Here is an 18695-nt window from a genome sequence, read left to right on the forward strand (position 1 = left end):
AGTGATGGACATTCCCAAATTGGACAAAGATCTGAGACAATATGCATATGAACTGTAGGTGTATGTATGCCATTAACAGACTGCCATGTTGTATATTACAACAAAAGCACAAAATCATTGCCCAATACTCTTTGTCACAATGGGTATTGTGAACTAAGTCAAAATTCCTGGAAAAGCAGAAAGAATAACACCAAGAACCTCTCATATGCTTAAAGTTTTATCCATATTCCCTTGTTTTTCTAAGAGTTAATTAGGGTTACTGTTTGATCCATCACTTTCTGCTTTTCTCAATCAGAGATAATAGAGATTGAATATGGGATTGTCTGCTGAGAATATTAAACCTCTGTGATTCAACAACAATCGCTCAGGATTTTAATGGCAGACTATCTCCAAATGAAGCTGAAAACAAGTTCCTCCTTTTCAAATAAAAAAGATATTTTTCTGGGAATGGGAAACAGGGAGATTTATATTGATCATAGATGAGTGGTGTAGTGAGGTGTTGCATATAGATTATAGAATGTCTCAAATAGAATTTTAATTAGAAGGTTCAGGTGGCAACTGGGGGTGATTGGGAATCCTGCTGTCATGTGACAACTCAGGTCTTGGTCTTGGTTCCTCACTCCTCTCTTACAGATGCAAAAGTGGCTCCAGATGAATGTTTTGAGAATAACAGGAATGGCGATAAATATGGCTACTGCAGAAAGGAAAATGGTACAAACATTCCATGTGAACCAGAGTAAGCACTCTAAATTGTTTCCCGCTATGATAATGATACAATCAAAGGATAATATAAGAAATGTTTTCAGGTCCACATCTGTGGGAAGCTAATTCTATCACCCATTAAAACAACAGACGTGTGAGCCAATTTCTGAATGGCTAATTTTTCTGTGTTTTCCACCTTGGGTTTCAAGAAAGAGCACAAGTGGGCTATATTAGGAGGCTTTCTTTTTAAAAGATTGAGTGAGAAAGAAAAGGTAATTCTTGACATATCCATTTGTTTACTGACAATTCTGAGTTACAGCAACACTGAAAGAAATGATTTAGAACTGGCCCTTGCACGTAGGACTGTCACAATACTCCTATAGTTATGTGATATCAATTTGGGCGCTTGGCAACCAAAATGAGGGCTGCAATGTGGCAAGGTTACATGATCCCAGTTTGCGATTTTCTCATCCAGCTTCCAATGAGCAAAATCAATGAGGGAGTTGGATTTGCTTAACAATTGTAATGAGTCACTTAACAATCACGCCCAAAAAGTGGTAACATTGGGTGCAACTCACGTAAAAGCAGCCTTGCTTAACAATGAAAGTTCTGGACCAAGTTTTGGTCATAAATCAAGAACTACCACTATAAACAACTTTAGTCTTTGGGCTGACATCACTCAGAATAAAGCTGGTTGGTTGTATTGCACTTAGATATGAAACCATGACTTAAAAAGTACAATAGCTAAATTTGCATCACGTGTTGAACACAAATCCAACAATAAACACGTTATCTTTCAGTGGGCTTTCTGCCTCGAAATCTTACCCAACAAACAGACCATTTGTGCCATTTTTTTTCCCTACTAAAATAAGGGCAGTCCTTATTTTATCCATCACAACTTCAGTCTTATTTCCCTTTTTCTCTCCTTGTTTTCCGTAAATTGAAATGGAATAATAGCCACTTATCTGAGCAATTTCACTGTCCAATGTTTAGTGAGGCTGCTGCTACCTTTAGATTTCAACTCCCATTATCCCCAGCTATCCACTGGTCATAGATTATGAAAATGTTAAGATAGAGATCTGGAAAAAAACAAGCTCTTAAATCTGCCTTGGGAGTTTTCCAGGTGGATCGCAAATCATTACTTGCTCTGAAGAGTAGAATCCTTACTCAAACCACATGAACTAGTTGGAGACACATGAACCATGTTTCTCTATTATTTTTTCAAAACTTTGAAACGCTTCTTGAGATTTTTCACTTATGTGTTAAACTTAACTCAGTTCATTTTGAGGCTGAGCAAACATCTGGTTCTCATGCTTTAATTAAAAATATATCACATATATAATCCAAGATCATCAACTGTCTGTTAACACAGTCACTCAGGCCCTGGTCATTGGATTGCAGCATAAGGCTACCCTTGGAGAATACTTGGAAGGTACAACTGGTACTGAGTTCAGTGGTGTCAATAGCTCTGGAGGCCCCTCACATGACACGTGACACCCTTGTTCCATGATCTGCACAGTTTGACACTTTGCTTCAGGGTCCAATTCAAGGTGTTGGTTGTTACCATTAAAGCCCATTTTAATATGAACCCAGGGTATCTGGGGAACCATCTTAGCCCTTTGGGACTAACCCACCATAGTCCTTCCTGTTACAGATCCAGTCAGCCAAACCTTTTAGCTGGCAGGGTCCAAGAGAAGAGGCTTTTCTTCTGCCACCCCTCCCCTATTATCTCATCAGAGGTGAGGTTTGCCCCCACAGTTCTGGCCTAATGGAATAACTTGACTCTGCCCCTTGGTCTAGGGCCTGACATGGAACTGCTACATTGGGGATGGCTGACCAGATAGAGATATTCATCTTGATTTTTAAGTTTTCATCTTTTATTCTAACTGTAATTGTTTCTTTTTAAGACTTTTAGACATTTTATTATATTGAAAGGTGCCCAGAGTCTTTGTATTAATGAGAAAAGTGGCATGCAAATTAATTAACGAATTAATTAAACTGTTTGCAAATGAGAAAGCAACAGACCTCTCATTGATGTATTCTTGTTAATGAAAACAAATTTACTTTTTCAGGAATGTAAAATGTGGCAGGCTCTACTGCACAGGTGGTAGAGAGTTCCCTACATATGGAGAAAAGATCGTTTTTGGTTCGTGCAAAGCCAGCCATTATGAATTAATTGATGATATTGGAATGGTCGATCCAATAACAAAATGTGGAGAAGGAAAGGTTAGTAAAAGATTATCTCTAATTTGTGTGCTCTAAAGTCTGATTCCAAGGGGTGATCACTAAAATAATTTTGGAATGGATGATTTTGACAGCTAGTCTCAATTTTCCACACTTCTGTGAATCTAAGTAGAAGAAAAATATCCCCCTAGCTGCCTATTTGTTTTTGTTTTTGTTTTATTGTTTTGTTTTCCTTCTAACAACAATTACAATGAATGAGTTGCGTGTCTGTTTCTTTCTTCTAAGAACAAAATGCCTGGCCTTCTCAGAGCCTTGTGCTTCTCCCTCACAGCATTTTCTGGACAGAGACAGTCCTTTCTCTTAGCTTGTAGGTATCTTCATAGGGAAGGAGGAAGAGAGAAATGAGAAAATCAGGGCCGAGTAGGTTGTGACCTAAAGGACACCAGTTCAATGAAGCCACTTAGAAGTGCTGAAGCAATTTGAAAGCTTATTTTAAAGGATCAGGAATAATTTCCCCCTGTCTTTTTATACAGGATGATATAAAATATATAATATACAATATATATAAACTGATCAAAGATTATTGAATATCTTGGTTTTATTCTAAGGAATGACAAATTTTAGTTGTGTAGGAAAGAATTGTCATACTGTATTGATAATTGACTTTGACTTTCAGGTCTGCTTCCTCGGGAAGTGTCTTGATGCATAGACAACCTTTGGATGAACAATTAGCTTCTCTCAAATTTGATTTTGGAGATTGTACTTTCGGAAGTCCAAAGAACCATTTCCCTTCATTCTAATCATCAATCACTCTTAGCTTTTAGACGGCATCTAAAATATTTCTTCTACCTATTTAATCTTACACCCTTTTGCTGTAATTAATTTTCCCCCCTGCCACTGAGCTCCAGGGATATGTCCAACATCAAAGGGACATTTACATTTTTGTCTTTTGCCGATTTCAAATCATGTTTTAATGCAACATTCTGCCTTTTGAGCCAGTGTATCCAAAGGCAACACTTCTTGTTCCGAAATGTCATGCTGATTCCAATATGTAACTGCTTTCATCAATAAACAATTCTAACACTGCATTTTATAAAGGCTGATCTTTCAAATCTTCAGAAGTAAACTACAACAAGAATTTGCATGCAATCATGAGATGGTAAATCATCAGGTGAATTATCTACTGGCATTAAAGAGGCTGGGTTTATCTTATTTAGTCACGCAGGAAATTCAAAAGGTGGATAGTATTTTCTTCACATTCTTTTTCAGAAAGAGACACTTAAAATTAAAGTATCCACATATGGGAACATTTGTTCCTGGTTTTGGAGGGGGGGGGGAGTTCCATCTAAGTAGGTCAGAAAACGAATGCTAAAGCTAAAGCAAAAAAAAAAAAGTTAGAAAGCTTTGGACATGTGATGCAACACCTGGAAAAATACAGTATCCTTCACTTAATCCTCCAGGGAAAGATTGAAGTCAAATGAGGTCCAGGTAGAAGAACATCATGGCTTCAAAATCTATCTTCTTGATCTATCTTCTATATATTATGTTAATAACAAAATAGTTAACAGGAAGAAGAATGAAAACATACAAGATTAATGTTTCAAATCTGTCTGTTAACAAACTGTTGGAATCATTTTGTAGAAGGTTTGCCATGGCATCCTATCTCTCCTATCTATCTCTCCCAAAAGTTGAAAATAATTTGCCCTGGATCAAATATCCATACTTCTTTCTTAATGCAATCTTGGAACAATTGTTGTTGAATTAAATATAATAGACTCAGTCTTCACTCTGGGTACATCTTGCCAACAAAGTCCAAACAGAAGTGATTTACAGTTAGATGTTATAAATTGATTTCCCCATCTTCTTCAGTCTTCATAGGAAATAAGAACTGGAACCGTCAAGACTCCCCTACCCAGGGTCCATGGCCATTCAAAAGCTGTCTTGGGTCCCAAGTGAAATCAAAGCCACAGCCGCCACTGCTGTTGTGAGGGGCGAGTGGGCCAGAGTCGCATTGGGGCTCTGTGTCATAATGGGTTCCATGAGGAGGAGGGGTCCCTGTCTCCCCCATTGTGAAGTGCACTAAATTTCACAGTGCAGCGCAAGGCTCTGTGAGAACAGCAGGCAGACCACTTCAGCCATGGGGCAGCAACAGCACCTGCGGCGGCAACACGGATCAGGTCAGTGGGCAGGCCATGAGGCAGCCATGGCAGTGAACACAGCAGGCTAGTGTCTCACAGCAGAGGGCAGGTCACACATCTCCATAAATGACCAAGGCATGTGTGCCCAGCTGCACCAACAAAGAACAGAAGTAGCTGCCCACCCTTTCCTGCTAGAAAAATCTTTTTAAAAATCCTGACTGTGGGAAAGCAACACACAGCAGAAATGAGGCGCTGGAGAATTGAACCCAGCCACTTCTCTCCATCGCAGTGCTTCCCACACATGGCTTACAGCTCCAAGACTGAAGTGGTGGGAGGCGAGGACTGCCTTCAGCATAAATGTACCACAATGAAGGTTTAATGCTGTTGCTGAACAAAGTCAAGTACAGAGGCACTTCACTCTTGCACTAAGGCTCTGGCCATCACCACCGCCACTTCAGACACCTGCACTGTCCCACCTTGCCGCAACAGCTCCATTGCCTCACTCCAGCCAGCGGGGATCTTGCACCACTTCTTGTAACACCCTCTATGGCAGAGATTTACAGCCCCACCCAGAGTGACCCCACTGTCACCTTTACCTTCTCAGGCCAGGCAAGGAGTGGCTGGCAGGGGAGAGATGAGGGGTGGGGCCAACCAGTTGTAGGATCAGCTAGTTCACCAAACTGCACAAAAAGTTAACTGATTTGGTTGAACTGGGGAAAATCGGCTGAAGGAAACCACTGGGTGGGTCCATCGGAGTAGATCAGAGCCAACAGCTTCACCCAAAATGGTTGGGCTATTTTCAAATTCTTGATGTAACACAGTTCAATACAACTGAGTTCCCTGTACATATTCATTGTCAGCCCACTGAAAAGCAGACAACCTCTGGTTAGCCCGCTTTAAGTCCAGTCCAGTATACCATACAATGGCAGGTGAAATCAAAGACATGAAAATATAATGATCTCTCTCTCTCTCTCTCTCTCTCTCTCTCTCTCTCTCTCTCTCTCTCTCTCTCTCTCTCTCTCTCTCTCTCTCTCTCTCTCTGTTATAACCCAGCAACAACCTGTGTTGCGTTCTAATTGGTTGGTCAAGGCACAGCATCTGATTGGCTGGCCTCGTGACAGTTGGGCTTGACAGTTGTTTCTGGCTAGTATAAATACCCTGACAGTTGCAGGGAGAATCTTTGAATCGCTTGTCATCTGGTACTAATAAAGATCTGTCTTGCATACATGGCTCCTGCGTGTCAATCCCTCACAACAACAACTCACAACCCACACACATTTTACAATACTGGCGACGAAGGTGGGATTGATATGCGATTCCCGCAGGAGCCAAACAACATCAGAGCCAAACAACATCAGCCAACTAGTAAGGAGCCACAGGACAGCCAGAAGCCCTGTCGCTGCCTCCGTTCTCCGGGCCGTGCTGCCTGCAGCCACTGCGAGCCTTGCAGCCGTGCCTCAACTCCTGCCGAAGCCGCTCGTTGCATGCCTTCGGCGCCTACAGGCCTCCAGGGCCTGCCTTCCTGTCCTGCCTGCCTCCAGGGCACGAATTCCTCCCTGCGATGCCTCTGCAAGCATCTCAAAGCCCCTGTCTCCACTTCGCTGCCTCCAGGGCACGAATTCCTCCCCGCGATGCCTGCCTGACCAGGAGAGAGAGAGAGGAAGAAGGAGGAGGACTGAAGCGTGTCCCTGCCATCCGTCTCCTGCCTTGCTTCCTCGGCCTCCTGGCCTCAGCTCCGCGCCTCAACGAAGGGAAAGGAGAAGCCTGCCTTCTCGGACTTCCGACGCCTCCTCGGCCTTCCGTCGTTCCCTGTCTTAGCTGCCTCCAGGGCCTGAAATCCTCCTGTCCTGCCTGTCTCCTAAGATACAAACCTGCTTCCCACTCTGCTCGAGGCCTTCAACGAGCCTGGACTGGGGAATTCATTGGGCATGCGCAGGATTGTGAGGGAAAAATAGAAAAAGAAAAAGATGTAAATAAAGAAATAAAATGTGAAATGTAATTTTCAAAGTTGCTTGTTATTGCAAATATGCAAATGTAATTTCAAAGTTGCTTGTTATTGCAAATGTAATTTTCAAAAAACTAATTGAAGCTACTAGACCAGAATGTTCCTGGACAGAGTTGCTAAATTTCTACTTCTGTTACAAAGTTAAGCATTACATTAAAGTGGTTACAAGTGGTTACAGTTATCAGGTTGACTGGGGGGAAGGAGAGAACACAATTGCAAATGGTAAAACAGGAAGACAAAAATGTAAATGAATTGTACAACACAGAAGGGCAAATGTATAATGTACAATTGAATTGAAAATAACTGGGGGGAAGGAGTGTTATAACCCAGCAACAACCTGTGTTGCGTTCTAATTGGTTGGTCAAGGCACAGCATCTGATTGGCTGGCCTCGTGACAGTTGGGCTTGACAGTTGTTTCTGGCTAGTATAAATACCCTGACAGTTGCAGGGAGAATCTTTGAATCGCTTGTCATCTGGTACTAATAAAGATCTGTCTTGCATACATGGCTCCTGCGTGTCAATCCCTCACAACAACAACCCACACTCACACACGAGTTTACAACACACTCTCTCTCTCTCTCTCTCTCTCTCTCTCACACACACACACACACACACACACACACACACACACACACACAAACCTCGCTGTCCATTTTAAATACATAGCAGAAATACGGACCACTTACAGTTGGTCCATTGGAGCCATTTTTCAACCTCCCGAACCTCCCGAGACTTTCCTCAACCTGGGGAGGGTGAAAAATGGCCCCAACAGCCTAACTGGAAGTTTGGGAATAAACTTCTGGTTGGGTCGTTGGGGCTGTTTTTCACTCTCATCAGCCTCCAGAGGCTTTTCTGAAGCCTGGGGAGGGTGAAAAATCCTGGTGATCCATATGAAATGAGTGGAGGAGATGGATTTACTTTTTAGAAATGCAATGGACATGATAGAGCAAAGTTTTGAGGAGACCATGGGGAAATGGAAAATGGAGGAAAGTATTTTTCAATACCTTCTGAGTATCATTCTTTGCATGTTTCTCAGGAACAAAGGATATGTACTTAAGAAACATACACTGGATTTGACCTCGGGCCCATCTAATTCAGCATTCTGTTCTCATTACAGAGAAACAACTTGCCTCCAAAATTTGTGAATGCTCCAACACTGGAAGTTTTTAAAAAGAAATATATCATATATATATGACCTACCTACATATATATATATGACCTACATACTAACACCCGCGAAAACCTCAGAAAACATATATATTTATTTATTTATCAGCACAAATACAACACACACACATATATATATATATGCTATTTCTTTGTCTGTCATTATTCTTCCAGAATTTAATTTAATTGGGGGAGCACTACTCTAAATAACCTCTCCAAATTCTTTACCCTGCTTAGGAACTGAGTGAAATGATTCAATGGATAAGGGGAATTCTCAGGTTTTCTATGAATCATAATGGTCACCCATTTTCGGAAGAATTTCATTCCTACAACTTCAACCTCCTCTATTCATTTCATTTCCTTGGCCAAGAAATGGAGATGAACACTGTCACAGGAAAACCTTTATCTAAGTCCATTACAGTTGACTCACTAGTTATCTCTACAACTAATAGCATGGGTTTGTAAAAATGCCAGACAAACATTTTTGCTTTTGTTGATGAAGTGACTAACAGCAATAACACTTAGATTTATATACCATTTCACAGTGTTTTACAGCCCTCTCCTAGCAGTTTATCTAGTCAGCATATTGCCCTGAGCAATCTGGCTCCTCATTTTACTGACCTCGGAAGGGTGGAAAGCTGAGTCAATCAGTTCAAGAATTGAACTACCAAACTACTGGCAGCTGGCAGTTACCAGAAGTAGCCTAACCACTGCACCACCATGGCTTTTAAAGCCTCAAAAAAGTAGCCATAAACAAAGACTATTTCCTATATGCTTCGTTGGCATAGAATTAAAGAGAAATTTCCTGACAATGAGAGCAATTAATCAGTGCAATGGCTTGCCTTTATAAATTGTGGATGCTCCATCACTGGAAATTTTTAAGAAGAGACTGAACAGACATTTGTCATGAGTGGTATAGGATCTACTGCCATGGACAGGGGAGATTGGACTAGGAGACCTCCAAGTTCTCCTTCAACACTATTATTCTATGCTTTATAATTGTTCTGTTATTTTTGGCTGACAATATGTGTATAATTATATCATGGGAACTGCACATTGTGGACAATGCTGATATTCAGAGGTCGCCAGATTTTAATTGGCCCTTCCTTCATACCTGCTTTCCAAAAAAAAAAGACTTTAATCCTAGTGCAACAATGCTATAAGTGTATTTGAAATGGTTGCTGCCAGTTATGGGATATTGTGGTTTGGCAAGGAGCCATTTTTTCATATGTTATTGTGATGAACAACTGAAAATAATTTACACAGAGAATTGGCTTATGGAATTATTATCTTAGAATTATTGTCAGTCAATAAGCTTACTTATAATGGACAAATCAAAAAAAGAAAAATATTCTAACTTTAACAAATAAAATTAAAAAATAATAATATTATACTAATTAAATAGATCTAGTCAAAGAACAACATATTTTACACATAGTAAAGTAATATGTAGTCACATTCATAGAAAAGGAAATTTGTTGGTCAGACAATAAAAATCTAAACAGAATTAATCTGAACCGCCTGGAAATGAATAACAATTATTATAAAGGAGAATCTGAATCAGAATTGTCTATCAGCATGTGAGTGATGATTTCTTCTTCAGGAGTAACATATGAGAAACACAGAGAGAAATTAATGAGTTTGTGTGTGTTGAGGTTGCTCAGTTGGGAAGCAGCTATGAGGGATGACCTCAATCCTGGAATTTTCTACTTTTTAACCTCTTCATTCTTTGATTCTTCTAAAGTTCTCACTTCAAGAAAGTTCATTGGATTCTACATCAGATTCGGTGTCAGAACTGAGATAAGAAAAACATTGAAATAAGGGATGTGCATATTGGGAGAAGCATCTGTATATAATAATACTGGTTTATCATTTATCCTCCCCGCAAACAGAAAGGTTAAATTCAGCATAAAATATGACTTGAGGCTACCTTTATATTTCTTCCCTAAACTAATTTTAATTAGTCTGGTGCTATTGCTAGAGAGGTCTGCTGATGAGGGTAATGGCAGAAGATCTGAAAGACTGAGCCAACTGGGGCACCAAAGATTGTTTCAAAGATTCATATACGTCCTTGTTTCTAAATGAAGAGAAGGTTACTTTCCTTTGCCAGAGATTTATCTCATAGTTCCCATTCAAAAACCCTTTAAAGGATACAGAAAAACAGAGTTAGAAGGGACCTTGTACTTCTTATAGTTCAATACTCAGTCCAACCCGGAGGCTTTGTACCATGCTGGAAATAATGGTTCTCCAATCTCTTTTTTAAAAAACCTCCAGTTCTGTAGCATCTATCACTTCTGAAGGCAAGCCGTTCCATTGACTATGTTCACTTTGAAGGCATGTTATGCCAGCTGAAATTTGCACCACCTACACATGAATTGTCTTTTTCATAAAATGGAGGGGCTTTTAGAAGTGTCATAAAAGGGGTCTCTTAAAAACTGAAATATCTAATATGGCATAAATATTTTATATTCCTGTAGTGAAGTAAGGGATCTCTTGACATGTAGTCAATCTTTCCCACAATATTTCACAGCCAACAAGTCAACTCATTGAGCTTCATGATTAGTAACCAACACTAAATGCTAGCAATATTGAAAGGATGCTAAATTGTCCAAAAATGCCTTTTGTACAAAAAATACCATAAAAACCAACACTTGACATTTAAAACCCCATGCACAAGAGCACCCAAATTTAGTTGCATTAACCTGCAGGCTAGGGAGAGCTCTCCCCTGACCACTTATCCTTCCACCTTTGAGGGATGTCTTCAAAGAACCCTTCCATGTGTAACAGTTGGCACTTAGTTAGTTGGTAACATGCCCTCCAATAGTATGGTGGCAACTCAGAATTTGGGCAAATCCTTTAGCAAACACCTTCTCATATAAGGGCATGAATGAAGTCACTTGCTTCTCATAGTCAACAGGAGAAAAGCTCATGTTGGCTTGAAAGCAGAAAGAGATTCCCTGACTGTCAGCCAACTCTGGGCTCAAAAATGATCCAAGCTCTCTTGGCAACCGTCTGCTTAGCAGTTTTTCCATATCAAGGTAAGATGGTTTCTTTGGTTTCCTCGTTCAGGTTCTTACTGCTAAAAGGCTATTTCATCCAACAGATTTTTATGGTTATTCTTCAATGATTAATCAAAGTTTGCTCAACTTTAGTTTCTACAGATTTGCCAAAAGAACTCTCCCAAAAGTACATTTGTTATGAATGGAATTTTTTTTTGTATTTGCTTAAATTTTGTCCAGCAGCAAACAGATCCCAAGAAAGAACAGACCTAATATTCTCAAAAGAAAAGTATGTTCAAGTCGAGTATGTTTTCCAGTAATGTGAGTAAAAAAGGAGTAGAAGACTGAACAAGACAGAAAGACAGAGGTTTTTGAAAGAAAAAAAGAAAAACCAAAATTCAGGAAGTAAAATGTTTTTTTAAAGTGTTTTCAGTTTTAATCTTCTTCTACTAGGTTAATTAGACACCATGTAATTAAAGTTGCATAATATTGAGCAAACCCCTTGCTGTTATCTTCAGGGAATCTTCAAATGGTAGTGAAGCTAATCTGACACTTTCCTCAATGCAAGATTTAAATTATCTTAAATAATTTCTTCCCACCTTTCTTTTCATTCTCCAGAAAACCAGGGAGGGTCCCTTCTGACCTGCTTCCCATGTTCTCCTTCCTTCTGTGGGCTGAGATACCGTTGACATGCCAGCTAAGCAGTCTCTTCCTTCTGGCTCCTAAGTCATTCCCAATCATAGTGTTGGGAGAACCAGCAAAGATCAAATGCAGGTAGTCCTCAATCCAGTTCCTGCCGGTTCTAACTGGTTCGCTAGAATAGGTTCCACATCTAGCGTGCCATTTAGAATTGGTTCCACGTTTAGCGTGCCGTTTAGAACCGGTTCCAATGCCCCCTCACTAGCTCCCCCAAGCTCCGCCCATCTATTCACCGTTGGTCCGCTCACTCCCCCCATCTGCACCAGGCCTTTAAGAGCCCTATAGAGAGCTCTTGGCTTTCTATTGCTGCCTGTCAACGAGGTAAGTAAGCTCTTTGCTGGCGCAGCAGCTTTTGGCGCTAATGGGGCTTGAGTTTCCAGCATGACAGCCCCTGCCGCTTCTGAATATCTATTGCAGTCATGAGGACCCAAGGAGAGCACGGAGACGAGAGTAAAGGTTCTTGGTGCTCTGGGAAGCTGCGAAAGCAGCTGGGAGAGGCATATGCCTTGGTTTGGCCCTGGACATCGCAGCAGCAGCCCCAAGCACGCTGATCTCAGCGTTTTTTGCATTGGGGCATGCTGCAAGAGGGAATGAGTGAAGACTTTTTTCCGCCAGCGCAAAGGAGTTCCCCTGACTTGCTTTGCTGAGCAGGGGGAGATGGGCCTGGACCTCCACCAGCAGCAATCCAGAAAAGGTATTCACTCACTCCTTCTTGCAGCATGCCCAATCCCAAAAACGCTGAGATCAGCGTGCTTGGAGCTGCTGCTGCTGCTACATCCAGAGAGGCTAAACCAAGATGCGTACCTCTCCCAGCTGCTTTTGGGGCTTCCCAGAGTGCCAAGAACCTTCATGCTCTTCTCCACACTCTCCTCGGCTCCTTGCAACTGCAATAGATGTCCAGAAATGGCAGGGGCTGTCAGGCTGGAAACCTAAGCCCCATTAGCCCCAAAAGCTAAAACATATGTTCAGGAACAAATAGCAGATGAGCATTCAATGTCCACATGGTAACCAACTCCAAACTCTTGAACTATGGGTCAAAAATCACTGAATCTGATTATGTACATGGTCTCATTGATAACTATGATCTATTGAAGTCGCAAAGAGCCAAGGAGAGCGCAGAGAAGAGCGCAAAGGTTAGGGTTAATGGGCAATGGGGGGGGGGGCGAGGCTGGAGCAGTTCCGCTCTGAATGAAGGGAGTGGAAAAAAGTTGGGATTCTCCCTGCTGCAGCCTTTAAATGGCAGAGAGAAGCCAAACTTTTTCCCCTCCATTCACAGAAGAACTGAGGCTCCCTTTATGCCCCACCTAGCTGTTCCCCTTCCTCCCGGGGGTCAAAGTACCTGAAAGGAACAGGCAGGCTGCCACAGCTCCACTGAGAAGACATTTCTGAGAAGAGAAAGGGCTCCGGTCCAGCTGCACCCAAGCTGGTGGAGCGCCCGCAACTGCCCGCCCATCACCAGGGAGACAGCCAGTGCAGGTACCTGTTTCTTTCAGGTACTTTGGCCCCTGGGAGCAGCAGAAGAAGCAGCAGAGGGCGCCACCATCACCCCCGGTGTCCAGCGTCTTATTGTGATCATTTGCATGTCTCTTCCGAGCTTCTCTTGTAGGTCAAGGACTACTTGTAGGTGGCGGTGCTGCCACTCATCACATTTAAAACATATGTTCAGGAACAAATAGCAGATGAGCAATAGCAATAGCAATAGCAGTAGACTTATATACCGCTTCATAGGCCTTTCAGGCCTCTCTAAGTGGTTTACAGAGAGTCAGCATATCGCCCCCAACAATCTGGGTCCTCATTTTACCCACCTCGGAAGGATGGAAGGCTGAGTCAACCCTGAGCCGGTGAGATTTGAACCGCTGACCTGCTGATCTAGCAGTAGCCTGCAGTGCTGCATTTAACCACTGCGCCACCTTGGCTCAGCATTCAATGTCCACATGGTAACCAACTCCAAACTCTTGAACTATGGGTCAAAAATCACTGAATCTGATTATGCACATGGTCTCATTGATAACTATGATACTATGTATTCTCCATAGATATTTTTGAAAGAAAAAGAATGTCAGTAAAATTATTTTCATGACCGTGAAATAGCAGATGAACTGAAAATAATTCCCTTTTTAATTTTTTTATTTTGTTTATGTAAACATCACATCTTTGCAACACATTACACTTCTTTTACATATCTTTTGTGAGTCTTTTATCAGTACATAAAAAAGATGTATGAAAGACTAAAAATGCATAATTGTGTGTGTGTGTATACATGCATTTATATTCTTTCATACATCTTTTTTCTTCATTCTATATATTCTATTTATAACAACCTTTATTACATTTGACTCCTTTTGTATCTATTTCCTATTATTTATTTGCAACAGTCTATTTCACATTTCCATCTTTTAATCATTTTCCGGTTTTGTAGTTGTTTTTTAATTTGTTGATCTTTCTTCCTTTCTTTTTTGCTTTCCTACCCCCCCTCCCTTTTCCTCTATCCAATCATACCATAAATCCCATATGGAGTAATATTCACATTCTTCTTTCTCTTTTCATTCTTTCGTGAGCCTATCCATCTCTGCACATTCCCCCCCAAAAAAGTTAATTATATTTTCTTCTGTTGGTGTAAACAGAATTACACCAGTAATTCCAGTTACACCAGTAATTCCAGTTTTTCCAGTTTTGTGCAAATGTAATTCTCGCTGCCATGATTATGTGTAGAATTAAATAACTAATATTTTTTTCATAATTTCTTTTTATAATTCTTAACAGAAATAATTCCGGTTTTAGTTCAATTTGGTGTGTGGTGATCTCCTCTAGCCAATCTTTTATTTTTTTCCAATATTTTTTCACAGATGTGCACAGCCACCACATATGTTCCTTGTTGTTGTTTGAATATCCAACAGATAAGTGAGCACTCCGGGAACATTTTCGCAGTTCTTGCTGGTGGGAGATGCCATCTGTAAAACGGCTTATATATGTTCTCTCTATATGCCATTGTCATATTTAATTAATAATTTATTTCACAATTTTTCCCATTCTGCCAATTCTATTATATACACAAAATTTGTCGCCCATTTTACAATCATTTCTTTCACCATTTCTTCTTCCATTTTAAATTTTAATAAAAAATGCCATATATTTTTAATCAATTTTTCTTCGGTTCCCTGTAGAATTTTATCTAGTTCTTGTGGCTCCTTATAAAATCCATCCCTTTCTCTGTCTTTTTTATACCTTGCCTGTATTTGTAAATACCAGCCTATGTCTATTCCCTCGTCTTTCAATTCTTGTCTTGTTTCTAGTCTTTCTTAGTTACCTAATATTTCTTCATATCTTATTATCTTGTTGATGTCCAATACATTCGGGTATATCAGAGCTTCCATGTTGGATAGCCAGATTGGAATTTTGTTATAATGTTTTGTTTTAATTTTTAACCATATTTGAAGTAGAGCTTTTCTAATTAAATGTTTTTGGAAATAGCTGTGGGTTTTATCCTTCCCATCCCAGATAGCAATAGCAATAGCAATAGCAGTAGACTTATATACCGCTTCATAGGCCTTTCAGGCCTCTCTAAGCGGTTTACAGAGAGTCAGCATATTGCCCCCAACAATCTGGGTCCTCATTTTACCCACCTCGGAAGGATGGAAGGCTGAGTCAACACTGAGCCGGTGAGATTTGAACCGCTGACCTGCTGATCTAGCAGTAGCCTGCAGTGCTGCATTTAACCACTGCGCCACCTTGGCATGCCAACCTAGTTCCAAATTGTAACCTTCTATTGTTAGCAATCTTCTGATTTTTGGATTGATTCAGTTCCCTTATCCAAGTAAGAGCTGCTGCTTGATAATAAAGCTCCCAATCGGGAAGTCCAAATCCTCCCTTTTCTCTACTGTCCTGAAAAAATTTAATTTAATTCATGTTTTTTTTCCTGACCAGATAAATTGTGCAATTAGTTTATTTAAATAAATGAAAAAAAAAATCCCTAGGCTAATTGGTACCATTTAAAATAAAAATAAGATTGTTGGTAGGATATTCATTTTTACAATAGCAATTCTTCCCATTAATAATATTTGTAGTTTCCTCCAATTTTCCTACTCTTTCTTAATTTTCTGAATCATTCTATCGTAATTATCTTCCTTAATAGTTCAGCATTTCCCTGTCAGCCAAATTCCTAAACATTTTACCTTTTTTATTATCTGAATTTCTATGTTTTCCTCTAATTCTTGCTCTTGTTTTTGGGTGAAATTCTTTGTAATGATCTTTGTTTTGTTCTTGTTAACTTTAAGTTCCACTACCCTACCAAATTCCTCTATTTTTTGGATTAATTTAATTTCTGATTTTAATGGTTCCTTTAATACAAACACCATATTGACCGTTAATGCCTGTATTTTATATTCCTCTTTTTAAATTTTTAATCCCTTTATTTCTTGATTATTTCTAACTTCTATTAATAGAACTTCCAGTGTTAATATAAATAATAAAGGTGATAATGGACATCCTTGTCTCACTTCTTTCAATGTTTTAAATTCTTCTGTAGTGTCACAATTTATTATTACTTCTGCTGTCTGGGCCAAATACATTTATTCTATCATCTTTATAAAGTTTTCCCCAGATCTCATCATTTTTAAGTGTGTGATAATGAACTGCCAATTTAAATTGTCGAAGGCCATTTTGGCGTCTAAAAAGACCAGTGCAACCTGTTTCCCTGGATTCTCTTCATAATATTCTAGCGGGTTTATAATTATCATATTATTTTTTAACTGGTGTTTTGGTAAGAAGCTGTTTTGATCTGTGTGAATGATTTCATTTAATATATTTTTTTATTCACTGACATGTAAAGATTTTATAGTCTACGTTCAGTAAAGAAATTGGTCTGTAATTTTTTATTTGTTGATGGTCCGAATCTTCTTTGGGTATCAATGTTATATATGCTTCCCTCCATGATTTTGGTAGCTTCGCTTCTATAAGTGCTTCATGAAATAAATCTAAGATCACCGTTTCTATCTGCTCTTGTGTGGCTTTACAAAATTCTATGTTTATATCATCTGGGCCCGGTGTTTATTATGTTTTTGTCTCCTCAGTGTTTCCTTTCATTCCATCATTGTGATTTTTTTTGTTTAGATTTCTCTTCTCTCTTCCTCAATTTCATTTAGATTCTTTTTATTTAAGTATTGTTTGATATTGTCTTGCAATATGTTTTCTTTGCTGTATAGTTTCTCGAAAAATTTCTGTACACTTTTTCTCATTTTGGTATTGTATGTTTCCTCTTTCATCTTGTAAATGATGTATTATTCTTGAAAAGAATCCCTAATCAGCTACATTTCAATAATAAACTAGGTTTGCCTAGCTGCCTCACTAATGAATATGCTAGACCACAATATAGCCTCGTTTATTGGATTGTGTGAATCAGACTATTGTGATATCCCGTTTCCCATGTTATCCTCAGCACTCATCATCACTCTGTACAGAAGCATACACAGTGGTTGAGATTTATTTGTTTATTTTGTCATTTATTTGAGTGGCTGACATGTTTCTTTTTGGCCCTCCCAAAGCAATGTCTCCAGTTAGACTCCCAGTTATCAAACACCATTTAGCAAATTTCATATGCAAAAAATTAACCTGAATTTCGGTACTATGCTCCACCAGATAGCTCAATAACTGTTATAGATGTGAATAATGGTAGAACTTTTATTTCCTTTTCTTGTGAAGGGAGTTCTATAATCTTGGAAGCTGGGAAGGTTAACGATTATGAAGTAGTATATCCACAAAAAATCCCTCCATTGCCCAAAAGCAGAATTGAGCGGCGTGAGCAAAAGGTAAGAAATAATCTTCATTTCATCAACTAATTTATTGATTAATCTGACCCTAAATTTTACTTCAGATTTATGTGAAGCAAAGTTAGAGTTAAAACTCTACTATTTTTACAATTTAGTCATGTGGATCTTAGGACAAAGGTCCCTGAAACTCCCACTATATTTATTGGCCATTTTAAAGTTAAATTTGTTCTGTTTTGTAAATGAAAATTACTATAAAATCACATATTTGTCAAAGTTCATAGAATGTGAAAAGTGATGATGGGAGAAGGTTATAATTTGGACTTATCATCAGTTTCATATTTAGATTGGATCTGATCCTAGTCCAACCCTTAAATTGATGAATAATACTTTCATAGATGGATTTATACAGAAAGCTGTAAGTAAAGATAACATACAATAAGTCTTGTAAGACTTTAAACTTCTGAAAATCAATTTCAGATTTCAAAAATCAATTTTTGATTAAAAATCTATCAAATCGCAGAAGTCTGAGAAAAACTCCATGCATACCTATATCAAGATTTGCACTTAACATGGTTTGAGTGAAACTTACACAGCCCTAATTTTTCATAGGAGTGAAGAACTCTACTGGGCAAGATTATTACCTCTAGATAAATACTTGTTGTCAGCCAACAGACCTTTTGGTATTCCTTTACTGCCATCTAATGGTCATCTGGACTTTTGCATTGCAATCTACCGTATTTTTCGGAGCATAAGACACACCTTTTTTCCTCAAAAAAGAGAGTGAAAATCTGGGTGCATCTTCTACACTGAATACAACATTTTTGTCCTACCAAACCTTGCCCCCTTTGCAAAAATGGATGTGCAGAGGGTTTGGGAGGCTTGCAAAGTGCTCTTGGGGAGGGCAAAAACAAGAAACAAAGGGCCACTTTTGCTCATTCCCCACAGCCCCCAGGAGCACTCTACAAGCTTCCCAAAGTCTCTGCATACCCTTTATCTTTTTGCAAAAAACAAGGTGGGCAAAGGGTTTGGGATACCT

The 18695-nt window shown here is 39.5% G+C and overlaps 1 protein-coding gene across 1 annotated transcript in view; it reads left to right on the plus strand.

Annotated features, from left to right (window-relative positions):
* The first annotated feature begins 11077 nt into the window (after positions 1-11077).
* LOC106552490 (zinc metalloproteinase-disintegrin-like ohagin) overlaps positions 11078-18695 on the plus strand; it is a 36916-nt gene continuing 29298 nt past the window's right edge. The window contains exons 1-2 of the mRNA XM_087703599.1: positions 11078-11234; positions 17592-17698. Coding sequence (XP_087559725.1) covers positions 11084-11234; positions 17592-17698 — 258 coding nt within the window. The 5' untranslated portion in view covers positions 11078-11083. The remainder of the gene's footprint in view (positions 11235-17591; positions 17699-18695) is intronic.

This window comes from Thamnophis sirtalis, unplaced genomic scaffold (assembly GCF_051295495.1).
Source record: "Thamnophis sirtalis isolate CommonGarterSnake01/CBP01778 unplaced genomic scaffold, rThaSir2_p1.2 scaffold_2, whole genome shotgun sequence".
NCBI classification, from domain to species: domain Eukaryota; kingdom Metazoa; phylum Chordata; class Lepidosauria; order Squamata; family Natricidae; genus Thamnophis; species Thamnophis sirtalis.